Source organism: Somniosus microcephalus, chromosome 2 (genome assembly GCF_052327205.1).
Source record: "Somniosus microcephalus isolate GS21.2 chromosome 2, FLI_Smic_1.0, whole genome shotgun sequence".
In the NCBI taxonomy this organism is placed as follows: domain Eukaryota; kingdom Metazoa; phylum Chordata; class Chondrichthyes; order Squaliformes; family Somniosidae; genus Somniosus; species Somniosus microcephalus.
Window position 1 is genome coordinate 3,986,680 of NC_140988.1, and position 19,587 is coordinate 4,006,266.

General features: G+C 50.3%; 1 protein-coding gene across 5 annotated transcripts in view; it reads left to right on the forward strand.

Annotated features, from left to right (window-relative positions):
* Window positions 1-528: 528 nt before the first annotated feature.
* LOC147122496 (uncharacterized) overlaps window positions 529-19,587 on the forward strand; it is a 68,136-nt gene continuing 49,077 nt past the window's right edge. The window contains exons 1-3 of one of the 5 annotated variants that reach the window (XM_086005876.1): window positions 529-1,089; window positions 11,389-11,484; window positions 14,800-14,937. In XM_086005876.1, the coding sequence (XP_085862002.1) occupies window positions 1,032-1,089; window positions 11,389-11,484; window positions 14,800-14,937 (292 nt within the window). In that variant the 5' untranslated portion in view covers window positions 529-1,031. The remainder of the gene's footprint in view (window positions 1,090-11,388; window positions 11,485-14,799; window positions 14,938-19,587) is intronic. The other 4 variants (XM_086005852.1, XM_086005868.1, XM_086005860.1 and 1 more) reach the window with 4 other exon arrangements.

A 19,587-nucleotide genomic window follows, 5' to 3' on the forward strand; every position in this document is an offset into this window, starting at 1 on the left:
TAGTGTCTCATCCGAAAGTCGGTGCCTCCAACAGTGCAGCTCGCCCTCAGTACTGCCCCTCCGACAGTGCAGAGCTCCCTCAGCACTGCCCCTCCGACAGTGCGGCACTCCCTCAGTACTGCCCCTCTGACAGTGCAGCACTCCCTCAATACTGCCCCTCCGACAGTGCGGCGCTCCCTCAGTACTGCCCCTCCAACAGTGCGGCGCTCCCTCAGTACTGCCCCTCCGACAGTGCAGAGCTCCCTCAGTACTGCCCCTCCGACAGTGCGGCGCTCCCTCAGTACTGCCCCTCCAACAGTGTTGCGCTCCCTCAGTACTGCCCCTCCGACAGTGCAGAGCTCCCTCAGTACTGCCCCTCCGACAGTGCGGCACTCCCTCAGTACTGCCCCTCCGACAGTGCAGCACTCCCTCAATACTGCCCCTCCAACAGTGCGGCACTCCCTCAGTACTGCCCCAGGAGTGACAGCCTAGATTATGTGCTCAAGTCACTGGTGTCCTCAGTGAGAGCCAAGTGATGGAGACTTGAGCCAAGTTCATTCATTCTCTGGATCGAGAGAGGCCAAGGCTTTCTCAATGTTTCCCACCTCATTATCTCCAGACAGGATGCGCAGCTCATAAACCCAGAGTTTGATTGCTCCAAACAAGAAGGCTCTTGACATAACACTAAATTTAGTACTTTAAGCACAGCTGATGTATTCGCGTTTAACACAGACTTTGGAGACTTAATTAGACTTTAAGCAAGATCTCGGCATACAAGGGTTTTACCGGGACAATTCTGAGGGCAGTCTTGGTCATTGTTTTTGTTATTAAGAGTGGTGCCTGACACCTCCCCCTGATTCATTGTAACCTTTCCCCTGGGCTGAATTTCAGTGCGATCTCACGGATTTCCTTCTGCTGCTTATCAGAGGAAGTCCCAGAATAATCGGGAGTGCCGACTGGTGCTTGGTGCCTTTCCCACCGCTCGCTGGGCTGAGTGTCTCCGGTGACCAGGAATAGCCAGTGTCCGGGGCCCTGGATAAAGGCGCTGGATAATGAAGTCCTCAGTTACCGCCGCTCTTTTGCTGCTGTGCTTTGCTGACGCTTTGCTCGGTAAGAAACCGTCTCCATCTCTCGCTTTGTTCCCCTCGGCGACCTGGAGCCAGGCGGGGAGGGCAGTGGCTGGGTGTGGGAACTTTATGTGGAGGGGCTCCCGATCAATCTCAGGTTCAGTGGATCAAGGGGCAAGTCTGAGGAGTCTTTAACCTGGTCTTTGCCAGGGTACAACCAGCTTCCTGGCAGTGAACAGCCCGCTTCTCTCCCTCAACTGAAAGTTCTCGACAGATCAGGGACATTATATAATCATAAGATTTGGGGTATTTCTGTTGGAACCTATTTAAAGTGGCGAGCGATGCTCCTGTTATACCCGCCCTTGCACTGTGTCCTTTAGTATTGCCATAACCAAGTTTAAATAAGTTCGCTATCGGTCCTGATATTTGCTATGCTCAAGCTGTCATTTTCAGTTTCCAGGACACACTAACAGCTGGCTGTAATACAGAAAGGCTTACATTTCTATAGCGCCTTTCACAACCTCAGGACGTCCCAAAGTATTTTACAGCTAGTGAAGTACTTTTTGAAGTGTAGTCACTGTTGTAATGTAGGAAACGCGGCAGCCAATTTGCACACAGCAAGATCCCTCAAACAGCAATGTGATAATGACCAGATAATCTGTTTTTAGTTATGTTGATTGAGGAATAAATATTGGCCCCAGGACACCGGGTAGAACGCCCCTGCTCTTCTTTGAAATCGTGCCATGGGATCTTTTACATCCACCAGAGAGAGCAGACGGAGCCTCGGTTTAACGTCTCATCTGAAAGACGGCATCTCCGACAGTGCGGCGCTCTCTCAGTACTGACCCTCCGACAGTGCGGCGCTCCCTCAGTACTGCCCCTCCGACAGTGCGGCGCTCCCTCAGTACTGCCCCTCCGACAGTGCAGCATTCCCTCAGTACTGACCCTCCGACAGTGCGGCGCTCCCTCAGTACTGCTCCTCCGACAGTGCGGCGCTCCCTCAGTACTGCTCCTCCGACAGTGCAGCGCTCCCTCAGTACTGCCCCTCCGACAGTGCGGCGCTCCCTCAGTACTGCCCCTCCGACAGTGCAGCATTCCCTCAGTACTGCCCCTCCGACAGTGCGGCACTCCCTCAGTACCGCCCCTCCGACAGTGCGGCGCTCCCTCAGTACTGCCCCTCCGACAGTGCGGCGCTCCCTCAGTACTGCCCCTCCGACAGTGCGGCGCTCCCTCAGTACTGCCCCTCCAACAGTGTGGTGCTCCCTCAGCACTGCACTGGGAGTGTCAGCCTAGATTTTGTGCTCAAGTCTCTGGAGTGGGACTTGAACCCACAAACTTCTGACTCAGAGGTGAGAGTGCTGCCCACTGAGTTAGTTCTTTTGCCAATTATTTTAAATCTATGAATTCTGATTACTGACCCACTTGCCAAAGGAAACAATTTCTCCCTACTTGGTCTAACAAAACCCCTCATAATTTTGAATGTCTCTATTAAATCTCCCCTTACTCTTCTCTGCTCTAAGGAGAACAATCCCAGCTTCTCCAATCTCTCCATCTAACTGAAGGCCCTGGTAAACCTCCTCCACACCCTCCCCACGGCCTTCACATCCTTCCTAAGGTGTGGTGCCCTGAATTGTACACAAGACTTCAGCTGAAGCCTAACCAGAGATTTTGTTACGGTTTAACATGACTTGTTTTCCATTCAATGCCCCTATTTACAAAACCAACGTACCTCATAGAACTCATTCCGATTCTTATGTTCTGTAACCTCCTGTAAAACTCTTGTGTGGTGGAACTACAGGCACGTTTTCAGGATTATGATACGAATGTCTAGAAATGCTGGAAGATTTCACCATCTGTTCATCGCCATTCCCCGTTGTCCCTGGAGTGTATTATGTCTGCTCTTTGATTGTATTAATACAGAAAAGCCTAGCGCATGTACTTGGATAGAGAAATCAGATCTCCCTTTAAATGTAAAGGTCTGATTTCAGCCCATCAGGAATGGGAAAGTCTATCCATCTACAAAATGCTTACATCGAATGTACGGCACAGAAACAGGCCATTCGGCCCGACTGGCCCGTGCCGGTGTTTACGCTCCACACCAGCCTCCTCCCACCCCTCTTCATCTCACCCCATCTGCAAATCCTTCTATTCCTTTCTCCCTCATGTACTTATCGAGCTTCCCCTTAAAGGCATCTCTGCTATTCGCCTCAACCATTCTCTGTTTTGTAACCAGCTTGCTGTCCATTCTGCTACTTGTCTCCTGACTCCACATGTTCTGATCTTAGTCATGAGACTATGTGGTACCTTATCAAAAGTCTTTTGAAAATCCAAGTTTATTACATCTACTACATTACCCTTGTCTACTCTTTCTGTTACTTCTTCAAAGAATTCAATAAGGTTGGTCAAGCGTGACCTTCCCTTTTGAAATCCATGTTGACTATTCTTTATTATATTTTTGGTTTCTAGATTTTTTAATTACATCTTTGAGTAAAGATTCCATTATCTTTCCTACTACTGACGTTAAGCTAACTGGTCTATAGTTCCCTGGACTTGTTCGATCTCCCTTTTAAATTTAGGAATATTAGCTGTCCTCCAGTCCTCTGGCACTATTCCCTTTTCTAATTAATTTTTATATAAGTATATAAACGTGCCTCTACTATCTCTTCCCTTGCTTCTTTTAATATGCACGGATGCAATACATCTGGACCAGGGGTGTTAACCTCTCTAAATCTAGCTAGTTTATCAATCATCCTCCCCCTTTCTACCTTCAATGCCAGCCGTGGCTCAGTGGGCAGCGCTCTCGCCTCTGAGTCAGAAGGTTGTGGGTTCAAGTCCTACTCCAGAGACTCGAGCACAAAATCCAGGCTGACACTCCAGTGAGGGAGCGCTGCACTGTCGGAGGTGCCATCTTTCGGATGAGACATTTAAAATGAGGTCCCCGTCTGCTCTCTCAGGTGGACGTAAAAGACACTATTTCGAAGAAGAGCAGGGGAGTTCTCCCTGATGTCCTGGGGTCAATATTTATCCCTCAACATCATTAAAACAGATTACCTGGTCATTCTCACATTGCTGTTTGTGGGAGCTTGCTGTGCGCTAATTGGCTGCCGCGTTTCCTACATTACAACAGTGACTACACTTCAAAAAGTACTTCATTGGCTGTGAAGCGCTTTGGGGCGTCCGGTGGTCGTGAAAGGCGCTGGAGAAATGCAAGTCTTTCTTCGAATGTCTTGATATCTTTTTTGCTCTCTTCTTCTAGTGTCACGTCCACCCTGTTAGTCTCCCTGGTAAACACTGAGGTAAAGTGAGAATGCTGTACTTAGCTAGAATTACACAGTATTCACAGCACAGAAACTGGTCCGTGCCGGTGTTTAGGATGAAAGGAGCTCCTGTGTGTGTCGTCTCTTTCTGTATTCGTGCCTCTTATCTGGAAGCTGAATCGATCATTAATTTCAAAGGACAGAAAACTCACTTCAGCCATGTCGCCCTCAACACTTGACGCGCGCTCCCGCCACTCCAGGCTCGGTGTCAGCGCTGTCACATTAACCGCGCGCTAGTTGCAGCCGCGTCATTGGATAATTATGTTATGAGACTTTTTCCCCAATAACTCCTTGCAGGGCCTTTTGGGGTGGGTTTTTTTTTGTCAGCGGTGTTGATGCGATTCGGCAAGCTCGACGCAGTCTGCACCCGCGCTGCAATCTGCTGAAAGCCAGACTTTGCTGGGGCTGCGCAGCTCTGCGCAAGAGGGAGCAGGAACGGAAACGGAGTTTCCGACTCCCACACAGGACCAGGATGAGTCAGGCAAAAGGTCGCGATGTGGATGTATTGAAGACAAGTTAGTATTTGCTGATGAACGGTAATCAGAGACAGATGTGGGCGAGTGCGGAGGCTGTGATCCGATCCCAGTCCTGCCGGCAGTCCTACTCAAACCAGTGCAGAAGATTGGACAATTCGGAGTGTGATAAGGCGGAAAGGAACGGACACATTGCAATCAGGATGATCCAAATCTTTTTCAGGGAGTTCCATGAATGTGAAAAAACAATAACAAAGGATACACAAGTCAGAGAATCATAGAATAGAATCAGAGAAACGTACAGCCTTTAAGAAGGTGAGGAAGGCCTGCAGTACCGCGGCACGTAGCACCGCGATATTCCCTCGCAGCGCCCCAAGAGGGAGGTGGGGCGCTACCAGTGAATTTCGGCCGCGGTGGTGCTAATTTTTTCAGGGCGTGACCCAATTTCTCCCCCATAGAGTCATAATGGCACAGAAGGAGGCCATTCGGCCCATCGAGTCCGTGCCGGCTCTCTGTAGAGCAATCCAGTCAGTCCCATTCCCCCACTCTATCCCCGTAGCCCTGCAAGTTTATTTCCCTCAAGTGCCTATCCAGTCTCCCCTTGAAAACACTGAGTGTCTCCGCTTCCACCACTTCCGTCGGCAGCGAGTTCCAGGTCCTCACCACTCGCTGCGTAAAAAGGTTTTTCCTCACATCCCCCCTGTATCAATTGCCAGAAACCTCAAATCTGTGTCCCCTAGTCCTTGTACCATCAACTAGTGGGAACAGCCTTTCCCCATCTAGCCTATCCAAACCCATCATAATCTTCTACACCTCTATCAACTCACCCCCAACCATCATCTTGAAAACCTCTATTAGGTCACCTCTTAACCTTCTCTGCTCCAAGGAGAACAGTCCCAACTTTTCCAACCTCTCCTCATAACTGAAGATCCTCATCCCTGGCAACATCCTGGGAAACCCACTCTGTACCCTTTCTAGGGCCTTCACAGAGGAGTTTACCAGAGCCCAGTGTGGAGTTTACCAGAGCCCAGTGTGGAGTTTACCAGAGCCCAGTGTGGAGTTTACCAGAGCCCAGTGTGGAGTTTACCAGAGCCCAGTGTGCAGTTTACCAGAGCCCAGTGTGGAGTTTACCAGAGCCCAGTGTGGAGTTTACCAGAGCCCAGTGTGGAGTTTACCAGAGCCCAGTGTGGAGTTTACCAGAGCCCAGTGTGGAGTTTACCAGAGCCCAGTGTGGAGTTTACCAGAGCCCAGTGTGGAGTTTACCAGAGCCCAGTGTGCAGTTTACCAGAGCCCAGTGTGGAGTTTACCAGAGCCCAGTGTGGAGTTTACCAGAGCCCAGTGTGGAGTTTACCACAGCCCAGTGTGGAGTTTACCAGAGCCCAGTGTGGAGTTTACCAGAGCCCAGTGTGGAGTTTACCACAGCCCAGTGTGGAGTTTACCACAGCCCAGTGTGGAGTTTACCAGAGCCCAGTGTGGAGTTTACCAGAGCCCAGTGTGGGGTTTACCAGAGCCCAGTGTGGAGTTTACCAGAGCCCAGTGTGGAGTTTACCAGAGCCCAGTGTGGGGTTTACCAGAGCCCAGTGTGGAGTTTACCAGAGCCCAGTGTGGGGTTTACCAGAGCCCAGTGTGGAGTTTACCAGAGCCCAGTGTGGAGTTTACCAGACCCAGTGTGGAGTTTACCAGAGCCCAGTGTGGAGTTTACCAGAGCCCAGTGTGGAGTTTACCAGAGCCCAGTGTGGAGTTTACCAGAGCCCAGTGTGGAGTTTACCAGAGCCCAGTGTGGAGTTTACCAGAGCCCAGTGTGGGGTTTACCAGAGCCCAGTGTGGAGTTTACCAGAGCCCAGTGTGGAGTTTACCAGAGCCCAGTGGGGAGTTTACCAGAGCCCAGTGTGGGGTTTACAAGAGCCCAGTGTGGAGTTTACCAGAGCCCAGTGTGGAGTTTACCAGAGCCCAGTGTGGAGTTTACCAGAGCCCAGTGTGGAGTTTACCAGAGCCCAGTGTGGAGTTTACCAGAGCCCAGTGTGGAGTTTACCAGAGCCCAGTGTGGAGTTTACCAGAGCCCAGTGTGGAGTTTACCAGAGCCCAGTGTGGAGTTTACCAGAGCCCAGTGTGGGGTTTACAAGAGCCCAGTGTGGAGTTTACCAGAGCCCAGTGTGGAGTTTACCAGAGCCCAGTGTGGAGTTTACCAGAGCCCAGTGTGGAGTTTACCAGAGCCCAGTGTGGAGTTTACCAGAGCCCAGTGTGGAGTTTACCAGAGCCCAGTGTGGAGTTTACCAAACCCAGTGTGGAGTTTACCAGAGCCCAGTGTGGAGTTTACCAGAGCCCAGTGTGGAGTTTACCAGACCCAGTGTGGAGTTTACCAGAGCCCAGTGTGGAGTTTACCAGAGCCCAGTGTGGAGTTTACCAGAGCCCAGTGTGGAGTTTACCAGAGCCCAGTGTGGAGTTTACCAGAGCCCAGTGTGGAGTTTACCAGAGCCCAGTGTGGAGTTTACCAGACCCAGTGTGGAGTTTACCAGAGCCCAGTGTGGAGTTTACCAGAGCCCAGTGTGGAGTTTACCAGAGCCCAGTGTGGAGTTTACCAGAGCCCAGTGTGGAGTTTACCAGAGCCCAATCACACAGTCTGACACCAGGCCGGCAGTTTCTGAGCGACACTATTCCCACAGCCATCTTCAAATCAATCAACATCAAGCTAAGGCGGTCACTCTTAATATGGAGACTGTTGTCAAGCCTCCAGGATAGTTCTGGAGTCTCCTGGAATTAGTGCTAAAGAGGCTCAGAGATGTGAAAGAGCAAATTAATGCAAAATGAAAACATTGATACAATGCTCTTCTCGTAAAGCGTCAGCCCTGCTGAGTAATCTCAGATAATGGCCCAGAACTTGGTGTCGGGGGCTTGCCGCGCGTGCAAGCCCCCGATGTGCACTCACCCAGCGCGCTGACATCTGAAGCCTGGGCCTGCTTGCATTTCCTGTCAGTGGCCCGGTTCAGATGTCGGCGCGATGTGCTTACCTGATCCAGCGGCGTAGTTAGTGCGATGTGCCGGCTGGGATCAGGTGAGCACTGTACAACCAATCAGGGGAGGGGAAGGTTCATTCATGAGTTTGAGAGTAAGAACTGTCAAACTCATGAAAACTACGGGGGCCCAAAACACTATTTAAACTTTAAATAAAAATTTAAAAAAACATCCCAATCATTAAATTAAGTATAAATAAGTTTTAAAAAATAATTTAAACAATTTTTTTTTTTGAAAAAAATAAATTTTTAATAAAAAGGGTCTAAAACTAAACTTACCTTATTGTAGATTCTTTAAAATAATAAACCTGTGGAAAAAAAAATTCTAAATTACACTAAAACACCACTTACCTGTAAAAATAAATACTTACGTGTGCTTTTTACAAGCGTAAAGACCGGAGGCCTTTAGACATGCGCAAATCCCCCAAAACAGAGGAAATCCAAGACGCACGCGCTGCCCCCTACAGCGCACGCGCTAGCCTCTTCACCTCTTGGGTTAGAGGAGAGGAAATGCCGGTTTTCAGCGCATGCGCTGTGCATGCTGAAAACCGGCATTTCCTCCGGCCAGGCACGTGAGTACCCCTTCCGTACTCACGCGTTTGGGGGGGAATTTCTGCCCCATTGTGTTTACTTCACGTTCTTTTTATGTCAGCTCAGTGGGCAGCACTCTCTTCTCTGAGTCAGAAGGTTGTGGGTTCAAGTCCCACTCCAGAGGCTCGAGCACAAGATCTAGGCTGACACTCCAGTGCAGTACTGAGGGAGCGCCGCACTGTCGGAGGGGCAGTACTGAGGGAGCGCCGCACTGTCGGAGGGGCAGTGCTGAGGGAGTGCCGCACTGTCGGAGGGGCAGTACTGAGGGAGCGCTGCACTGTCGGAAGGGCAGTACTGAGGGAGCGCTGCACTGTTGGAGGGGCAGTACTGAGGGAGCGCTGCACTGTCGGTGGTGCCGTCTTTTGGATCAGATGTTAAACTGAGGCCCCGTCTGCCATCTCAGGTGGATATAAAAGATCCCATGGCAATATTTTGAAGAGCAGGGGAGTTCTCCCCAGTATCCTGGGGCCAATATTTATCCCTCAACCAACATCATTAAAACAGATGATCTGGTCATTTTCACATTGCTGTTTGTGGGAGCTTGCTGTGAACAAATTGGCTGCTGCGTTTCCCACATTACAACAGTGACTACACTTCAAAAGTACTTCATTGGCTGTAAAGCACTTTGAGACGTCCGGTGGTCCTGAAAGGCGCTATAGAAATGCAAGTCTTTCTTTTTCTTCACTTTATAAATAGTTAAATGCAAGGCTTACTTCAGACTTACCTGGATGGTGATTCAGTACAAATCTCCTGCTTGGGAGAGGATGGCATTGCTGACGTTCAACGGAAGAGACTGTTTCCTGTTTTCTGAGACTAAGCACTGGATCAGACCAGAGCCAAGCTTTCACTGCACTCTGATTGTGGAAAAGATCAAACGTGACTGAACGGATCCACTCTTCCCAATCTGCCCCAATTCCGCTATCTGCATATATTCCCCTTCTTACGGCTTCCTGCAGCAGTAACAGGAGTTTGTTTCTGTTGGCTGCTGTCCAGATCTCTCATCCGCTGCTTTGTTTTGCCGTCAAGAAATCTGTTTGATTCAAGTATTGGTTACGGGGGAAAGAGCAGGGGGGAGTGGGACTAATTGGAGAACTCTTTCAAAGAGCCGGCACGATGGGCCGAATGGCCTCCTTCTGTGCGGTGAGATTCAATGATTTGAGTATCGCATGAAGGACACCACAATCCCACTGGGGGTAATTGGCAGGATACCAGGGTCAGTGGAAATCAGCCTGGAGGCGTTTCATGGTTCTCTGAAGGTCAGCTGTTCAACAAAGGGATGACTTGCTTCCCAATCTCAACCTCTGATATAACCCGCCCACCTACCAGCTGATCATGGTGGTACTAATTGTGCTGCCTTTTTATTTACCTCAGTGATTTTTTAGCAATGTGGTGTCTACCCGGTGAAACTAGCTTACCCCTGGTGCTAACACTGGCACGAACCAGTAACCAGGGTATGGAGATGAGGTAAAATTGCTACCATAGAGTCATAGAGTTACACAGCACAGAAAGAGGCCCTTCGGCCCATCGTGTCCGCGCCGGCCATCAAGCCCTGTCTAATCTAATCCCATTTTCCAGCACTTGGTCCGTAGCCTTGCATGCTATGGCGTTTCAAATGCTCATCTAAATGCTTCTTGAATGTTGTGAGGGTTCCTGCCTCTACCACCCTTTCAGGCAGTGAGTTCCAGATTCCAACCACCCTCTGGGTGAAATTCTTTTGTCCTCAAATCCCCTCTAACCTACCAGTTACAGTCAACACAATTATCATAATCATAATCAACTTTATTGTCATTGTTAGTGCACAAGTGCAGTACAACGAAATGTAGGCTAGCGAAATTCAGGAGTTAAATGTAAGCTGATGTAGGTGATGAAAATCTGTGGGAGGTCCTGAGGGTGTGAAGAATGATATATGGGTTTGTCCTTCAAACAACCTACCATCCGCTTCTGTCCTTACTCGGACAACAACAACTTGCATTTATATAGCGCCTGTAACGTAATAAAACGTTCCAGTTCTGTCCCATTCACCCCGAATCATGAGGCAGAAGGGAGACAAAGATCAGCCCCGCTGTGTCCGTAGCACAGCTGCTACTGACCCTTGACCGGAAATTATAGACCAACATAAACTAACTGGGGCAATTCTAAAGGGGGTGCAGGAACAGAGAGTCCTGGGGGGGTAGGTACACAGCTCTTTGAAGGTGGCAGGGCATGTTGAGAAGGTTGTTAAAAAAGCCTACGGGATCCTTGGCTTCATAAATAGAGGCAGGGTACAAAAGCAAGGAAGTTATGCTAAACCGTCATAAAACACTAGTTCGACCCCAGCTGGAGTATTGTGTCCAATTCTTGGGCATCGCACTTTAGGAAGGATGTCAAGGCCTTGGAGAGGGTGCGGAGGAGATTTACCAGAATGGTTCCAGGGAGGAGGGGCTTCAGTTATGTGACTGGAGAAGCTGGGGTTGTTCTCCTTCGAGCAGAGAGGTTAAGGGGAGATTTGACAGAGGTGTTCAAAATTATGAAGGGTTTTCCTAGAGTAAATGAGAAACTGTTTCCAGTGGCAGGAGAGTCGGTAACCAGAGGACACAGATTGAGGGGAATTGGAAAAAGAACCAGAGGCAACATGAAAAAAAAGGAATTTACTCAGTGAATTTTTACGATCAGGAACGCGCTGCCTGAAAGGGCGGTGGAAGCAGATTCAATAGTAACTTTCAAAAGGGAATTGGATAAATACTTGAAGGAGAAATGTGCAGGGCTGTGGGGAAAGAGCAAGGGGCAGTGGGACTAATTGGAGAGCTCGCTCAAAGAGCCAGCACAGGCACAATGGGCCGAATGGCCTCCTTCTGTGCTGTATCATTCTATGATTCTATCTATTCTTTCCTGCATTCAAAAAAGCATGAAGAATGTTAAACAATTACTGGACTTCCAGGACAGCACTAACGTGGAATATTGTGCACTGCAGGGGGACACTCCCAATCAGCTCCGTCACCAACAGACAGAACATCATCTGAAGTGGAGACAAGCAGCTCCACGCCCGCCTCTGCAGCTCCAACACACGGTAATCATTAGTGATCAATGTGCAGAAAGGAAGTCTCACAACCTGCAACTCGTGACTCGGTCAACGTTGATTAACAAGCTGTGTTTCCGATAACTAAAGGCCGTGTCAGAGTGGCTTTCATATCCAATAAGCAGTTTAACATAGTCTACAAACACTGGTGCCCATGATTTAAGAACATAAGAATTAGGAGCAGGAGGCGGCCATTCGGCCCCTCGAGCCTGCTCTGCCATTCAATAAGATCATGGCTGATCTTCGCCCTCAACTCCACTTTCCCACCCGATCCCCATATCCCTCGATTCCCTGAGAGTCCAAAAATCTATCGATCTCAGCCTTGAATATACTCAACGACTGAGCCTCCACAGCCCTCTGGGGTAGAGAATTCCAAAGATTCACCGCCCTCTGAGTGAAGAAATTTCTCCTCATCTCAGTCCCAAATGGCCAACCCCTTATCCTGAGACTGTGGTTCTAGACTCCCCTATATTGAATGGTTGGACACAAAACAACATGAACAGTTCACCACACTTCATCCCCTGTCCAGCACACTCTTTAACAAAATCACAATTTCTTAGTCCATTTGACTGTGAAGGGTTAATTGACTTTGCTGGCCAAGGACTAATATTAAGAAATATTCATTTACAAAATGTAAAAATGTTTCTTGGAACATTAACAGCAGCACGGTGGCATAGTGGTTAGCACTGTTGCCTCACAGCGCCAGGGACCCGGGTTCGAATCCGGCCTCGGGCAACTGTCTGTGTGGAGTTTGCACATTCTCCCCGTGTTTGCGTGGGTTTCCTCCGGGTGCTCCGGTTTCCTCCCACAGTCCAAAGATGTGCGGGTTAGGTTGATTGGCTTCGTGTTAGGGGGATTAAATACGTGGGGTTACGGGGATTGGGTGGGATATGTGTCGGTGCAGGCTCGATGGGCCGAAATGGCCTCTATCTGCATTGTGGGGTTTCTGTGATTACCTTACCTCAGATACACTGTTCATGAGGCCCTATCTGCTCTCTCAGGTGGGTATAAAAGATCCCATGGCACTATTTTGAAGAAGAGCAGGGGAGTTCTCCCCGGTGTCCAATATTTACCCCTCAACCAATGTGACTAAAACAGATTATCTGGTGATTTGTCTCATTGCTGTTTGTGGGAGCTTGCTGTGCACAAATTGGCTGCTGCGTTTCCTACATTGCAACAGCGACCACACTTCAAAAAGTACCTCATTGGCTGTGAAGCACTTTGGGACGTCCCGAGGTCGTGAAAGGTGCTGGAGAAAGGCAAGTTTCTCTCTTTCTTTGTTTCTCTTTGTTTCTTTTTCTTTTTCTCTCTCACTTTCTCTCTCTCTTTCACTTTCTCTCTTTCACTTTCTCTCTCTTTCTCTTTCTCTCTTTCTCTTTCTCTCTCTCTCTCTTTCTCTCTCTCTTTCTCTCACTTTCTCTCTCTCTTTCACTTTCTCTCTCTCTCTTTCTCTCTCTCTTTCTCTCTCTCACTTTCTTTCACTTTCTCTCTCTCTATCTCACTTTCTCTCTCTCTCTCTCACTTTCTCTCTCTCACTTTCTCTCTCTCTCTTTCACTTTCTCTCTCTCTCTTTCTCTCACTTTCTCTCTCACTTTCGCTCTCTCTTTCACTTTCTCTCTCTCTCTCTTTCACTTTCTCTCTTTCTCTCTCTTTCACTTTCTCTCTCTTTCTCTTTCTCTCTCTCTCTGTCTCTCTCTCTCTCTCACTCTCTCTCTCTCTCACTCTCTCTTTCACTCTCTTTCTCTCTCTCACTTTCTTTCACTTTCTCTCTCTCTATCTCTCACTTTCTCTCTCTATCTCTCACTTTCTCTCTCTCTCTCTCTCTCTCACTTTCTCTCTCACTTTCACTTTCTCTCTCTCTTTCACTTTCTCTCTCTCTCTCTTTCACTTTCTCTCTCTTTCTCTTTCTCTCTCTCTCTGTCTTTCTCTCTCTCTCTGTCTTTCTTTCTCTCTCTCTTTCTCTCTCTCTCTCTCTCTCACTCACTCTCTCTCTCACTCTCTCTCTCTTTCACTCTCTCTTTCTCTCTCTCACTCACTCTCTCACTCACTCTCTCTCTGATGTAGACTCAGTAACACACCCTTCTCCTCAGTGGGGAGCGGTACCAGAGTGGAGTTCAGCTGAGGCCAGGCTGCGGGACTTGTTGCACTGACTGCTCCGCTCACTTCCCTCGGGCAGGGCTGCCACTCGGAGCTCAGCCTCCCTGAGTTTACCCCGAAAGCTGCGATGTTGAGCTGGCCCCACTTCAACAGCCTCTCACTGCCTGCAGTCAGACTTGCTGCAAAGAGGGCGACGGAGAGACGGATCAGCGAGGAAAGAATACATTGATGCTACTGTTTTTTAAAACTTTACTGAGGTATTCAGGATCAGCGCTGGTTTCACAGCTTGCTTACACTGAGGTGAGACTTTCCCTCTGTGATTGGACTGTAACCAGCCGCCGAGTGTTAGCTTCTCTCCTCCTTGAGTTGAAATACCTCGGACGGATATCGTGCTCCATCTACTGGTCCCTGGCTGAAAACTCATAGACTTGCTCATAGAATCAGGAGACCATTCGGCCCATCGTGCCTGTGCCAGCCCTTTGAACGAGCTCTCCAATTAGTCCCACTCCCCCCTGTTCTTTCCCCACAGCCCTGCAAAATGTTTCCATTTCACTATTTCTCCAATTCTCTTTTGAAAGTTACTATTGAATCTGCTTCCACCGCCCTTTCAGGCAGCGCGTTCCAGATCACAACAACTCGCTGCGTAAAAACAATTCTCCCCATCTCCCCTCTGGTTTTTTTGCCGATTATCTTCAATCTGTGTCCTCTGGTTACCAACCCTCCTGCCACTGGAAACAGTTTCTCCTTATTTACTCTATCAAAACCCTTCATGATTTTGAACACCTCTATTAAATCTCCCCTTAACCTTCTCTGCTCCAAGGAGAACAATCCCAGCTTCTGAAGGAAAAAACATTCACAGGGCTACGGGGAAAGGGTGGGGAGCGGGACTGGCTGAAGTGCTCTTGCAGCGAGCCGGCACCGGCTCGACGGGCCGAATGGCCTCCTTCTGTGCTGCAACCATTCTATGATTGCACGATTCTAGCTTCTCCAGGCTCGCCACGTAACTGAAGTCCTTCATCCCTGGTAGCATTCCGGTAAATCTCCTCTGCACCCTCTCCAAGGTCTCAACTGGGGAGAGCGTGTTCCATCTGCAGACACCTCAAACTTCTTCCCCCATTAGGCTGTTTGTTAGAACTTTCTGCATTTGTTAAGCACAAAGGGCTTTGACCAGTGTACCAGATGTCAGCGCTGATGTATTTTGTACCACAGGAAGAAGCACTGACTCACCATCAACATCTCCAACAAGCTCAGAATTCCCATCCTCTACCAGTTCGACAGCTAACCCTGATAGGGTGGGACTAGCTTCTGTATCCACAGCATATTCTGCAACTCAAGCACCCATAACTGGTAAGGTTTTTGCATTTGAAATCACCCCAAATTTCTTTCTCCCGAGGTGACTTGCTTGAAAGCACAGCGCGGGCATGTTTGAGAAGCTGTAAAGGAGACTCCAGAAGTCTGCCTCAAAAAATAAGGCTTTAACGGATGAGAATTAATTTCTCCATTTCTGCAGTGTTGGTTATTCTAAGAGTGCTTTAGAGTGTTGTAAATCAGCAGCCAGTTTATTCCATGTCGCGAAAGTCAGGAGTGACAGAGTCACAGGGGCTGAATTAGGAAGGATTTAAGAACACAAGAATTAGGAGCAGGAGTCGGCCATTCGGCCCCTCGAGCCTGCTTCACCATTCCATAATATCATGGCTGATCATCGACCTCAACTCCACTTTCCCGCCCGATCTCCATATCCCTCGATTCCCCTTGAGTCCAAAAATCTATCGCTCTCAGCCTTGAATATACTCGATGACTGAGCCTCCACAGCCCTCTGGGGTAGAGAATTCCAAAGATTCACCACCCTCTGAGTGAAGAAATTTCTCCTCATCTCAGTCCTAAATGGCTGACCCCTTATCCTGAGACTGTGACCCCTAGTTCTAGACTCTCCAGCCAGGGGGAAACAGCCTCTCAGCATCTACCCTGTCAATCCCCCTCAGAATCTTGTATGTTTCAATGAGATCACCTCTCATTCTTCTAAACTCCAGAGAGTCCAGGCCCAATCTACTCAATGACATCCCTATGGAAATAAACTTCCCATTCCTTTTTTTCAGGGTGGTTTTCTGACATTGCGCTGCGGGAGGGCGAGTGGGGTTTTACCTACCAGTTGTGTGTATCAGAAATTCAGATGCGGGCTGTGCACGCTGTTTTGGTCATTGCATTAAATGGCCCCATTTCCGATATGCCCTCCCAACAACCAAGGCTCCTTGACACTGTAAAATGATCCCTATAATCTTCTTCTTATCCTGCTGTTGTAGGAATCATGTTATTTTAACTATTGGGAAAGACTAAACAGGCCGGGTCTCTTTTCATTAGAAAGGCGAAGGCTGGGGGGAGGGGTGACCTAAAGTAACAGAAAGAGTAGACACGGGTAGTGTAGTAGATGTAATATACTTGGATTTTCAATAGGCCTTCGATAAGGTACCACATAGACTAAGGTCAGAGCATGCGGAATCAGGGGGGCAGGTAGCAGAATGGATCACACGCTGGCTACAAAAGAGAGAGTAGTTGAGGCGACTAGCATAGATGCATTTAAGGGGAAACTAGATAAGTACATGAGGGAGAAAGGGAATAGAGGGTTATGAAGTAGGGTGAGAGGAGGCTTAGGTGGAGCATAAACATCGGCATGGACTCGATGGGCCGAATGGCCTTCTTCTGTGCCGTTATGACTCTATGGGGGAAAATTTCGGTTGATTAGCCCTAAGAGGGCACCAACGGGGTGCAAAGCAACTAGCGCCCGGGCGCGGCGATGTTTGCGCCGCTCGCGAAAGTGACCAGACATTTTGTGGCGGCGCTAAACACTACCGCCACGATCTCCTGCGTTCACAGATTGTGACGTCATTCGAGCATGCAACGTCCCGGTAGCGCCCCGGACCGGATATTGAGTGGCGCCCCCTGCCTTTCCGCCTGCCGCTATCAACGACGGGTTGAGGGGAGCGTTTTGCAGTCATGAAGGGACGGGGGGAGCGCTATTTAAAGGCGGCCGTTTCCTGCCTTTTTTTGTTGGCCCTCTTAGAGCGTTAACGGGAGGCGCAAATCAACCAAAGTTTTCCCCCATGACTCTACTTGCATGTAATGATTATTATAACTGTATTTTAATTCACTGTACACCAGTTGCCTCTCACCTATCTCCGGGCGTGACTGGCCTTCATTCTGTTGGGCAGTGTGCTGGAAACCGGAGCACAAAGTGACGGGAGGCAGATTGGCACTGGCCATGGCTCCTGCTGCAATAAGGGGAACCCACAGGTTGAACAAGCAGGAGCTTTGCTACAGGGAGTGACTGGGCATGAGGAATCCCCCCATGACCAATTCACACCCCTCCTCGTGGCTGACTCAATGCAGCCCTGCCTGGGGGCTGGGGCCTGTGGGCCTGCAGTTCAGGGCTTGGGGATTGTGGCCTGGAGTTTGGGGCCTGGAGTTTGGGCCCTGGAGTTTGGGGTTTGTGGCCTGGAGTTTGGGGTTTGTGGCCTGGAGTTTGTGGTTTGAGGCCTGGAGTTTGGGGCCTGGAGTTTGGGGTTTGGGGCCTGGAGTTTGGGGTTTGTGACCTGGAGCTTGGGGTTTGGGGCCTGGAGTTTGGGGTTTGTGGCCTGGAGTTTGGGGTTTGAGGCCTGGAGTTTGGGGTTTGTGGCCTGGAGTTTGGGGCCTGGGGTTTGGGGCCTGGGGCCTGGAGTTTGGGGTTTGGGGCCTGGAGTTTGGGGTTTGGGGCCTGGAGTTTGGAGCCTAGAATCACAGAATCACAGAAACCCCACAGTGCAGATAAAGGCCATTTCGGCCCATCGAGCCTGCACCGACACATATCCCACCCGATCCCCGTAACCCCTACGCCAACACATATCCCACCCTATCCCCGTAACCCCACGTATTTAATCCCCCTAACACTAAGGGTCAATTTATCATAGCCAATCAACCTAACTCGCACATCTTTGGACTGTGGGAGGAAACCGGAGCACCCGGAGGAAACCCACGCAAACACGGGGAGAATGTGCAAACTCCACACAGACAGTCACCCGAGGCCGGATTCGAACCCGGGTCCCTGGCGCTGTGAGGCAACAGTGCTAACCACTATGCCACCGTGCTTGGGGTTTGGGGCCTGGAGTTTGGGGTTTGGGGCCTGGAGTTTGGGGTTTGGGGCCTGGAGCCTATCCCCCACTCTCTTGCCATAGACAAAAAATAAAAATCAGAGGAAAACAAAATGAAATTGTCTTGGTTACGAAGCTGGTGTTAATATTTTGCTCTGTTGCATCATAGATTGTGAAATAATAAAAGTACTCTCGCTTCTGCAACTTTGTGTTGAGGGTCTCAAACACCTGATAATAGTAAAGGGCCAGAAAGTGGAAGAATTGAAACAATAGCAGGAAAGAGTAAATCTGGTCACAGGATGGGCAAGTTCCGCCTGTCAGGTTTATGGCGAAAAGCCATCCAAGACGACACCTCCTACTATCAGGCCCATCACATTGCTGAATCTGGACTTAAACACAAGTTGAGGAGGCCTCTGCCTGATAAATTAACATCCCCAACCCGATGTATCCGGGATCCACTCTTCAATGGAATATACCGTGTCCTTTAGTCTCATCCGAAACTCTGCTGCCCCGTGTCCTAACTCGCACCGAGTCCCGTTCACCCATCACCCCCTGTGCTCACTGCCCCGTGTCCTAACTCGCACCGAGTCCCGTTCACCCATCACCCCCTGTGCTCACTGCCCCGTGTCCTAACTCGCACCGAGTCCCGTTCACCCATCACCCCCTGTGCTCACTGCCCCGTGTCCTAACTCGCACCGAGTCCCGTTCACCCATCACCCCCTGTGCTCACTGCCCCGTGTCCTAACTCGCACCCAGTCCCGTTCACCCATCACCCCCTGTGCTCACTGCCCCGTGTCCTAACTCACACCGAGTCCCGTTCATCCATCACCCCCTGTGCTCACTGCTCCGTGTCCTAACTCGCACCCAGTCCCGTTCACCCATCACCCCCTGTGCTCACTGCCCCGTGTCCTAACTCACACCCAGTCCCGTTCACCCATCACCCCCTGTGCTCACTGCCCCGTGTCCTAACTCACACCCAGTCCCGTTCACCCATCACCCCCTGTGCTCACTGCCCCGTGTCCTAACTCACACCCAGTCCCGTTCACCCATCACCCCCTGTGCTCACTGCCCCGTGTCCTAACTCACACCCAGTCCCGTTCACCCATCACCCCCTGTGCTCACTGCCCCGTGTCCTAACTCACACCCAGTCCCGTTCACCCATCACCCCCTGTGCTCACTGCCCCGTGTCCTAACTCGCACCCAGTCCCGTTCACCCATCACCCCCTGTGCTCACTGCCCCGCGTCCTAACTCGCACCCAGTCCCGTTCACCCATCACCCCCTGTGCTCACTGCCCCGTGTCCTAACTCGCACCCAGTCCCGTTCACCCATCACCCCCTGTGCTCACTGCCCCGTGTCCTAACTCACACACAGTCCCGTTCACCCATCACCCCCCGTGCTCACTGCCCCGTGTCCTAACTCACACCCAGTCCCATTCACCCATCACCCCCTGTGCTCACTGCCCTGTGTCCTAACTCACACCCAGTCCCGTTCACCCATCACCCCCTGTGCTCACTGCCCTGTGTCCTAACTCGCACCCAGTCCCGTTCACCCATCACCCCCTGTGCTCACTGCCCCGTGTCCTAACTCGCACCCAGCCCCGTTCACCCATCACCCCCTGTGCTCACTGCCCCGTGTCCTAATTCACACCCAGTCCCGTTCACCCATCACCCCCTGTACTCACTGCCCCGTGTCCTAACTCACACCCAGTCCCGTTCACCCATCACCCCCTGTGCTCACTGCCCCGTGTCCTAACTCGCACCCAGCCCCGTTCACCCATCACCCCCTGTGCTCACTGCCCCGTGTCCTAATTCACACCCAGTCCCGTTCACCCATCACCCCCTGTGCTCACTGCCCTGTGTCCTAACTCACACCCAG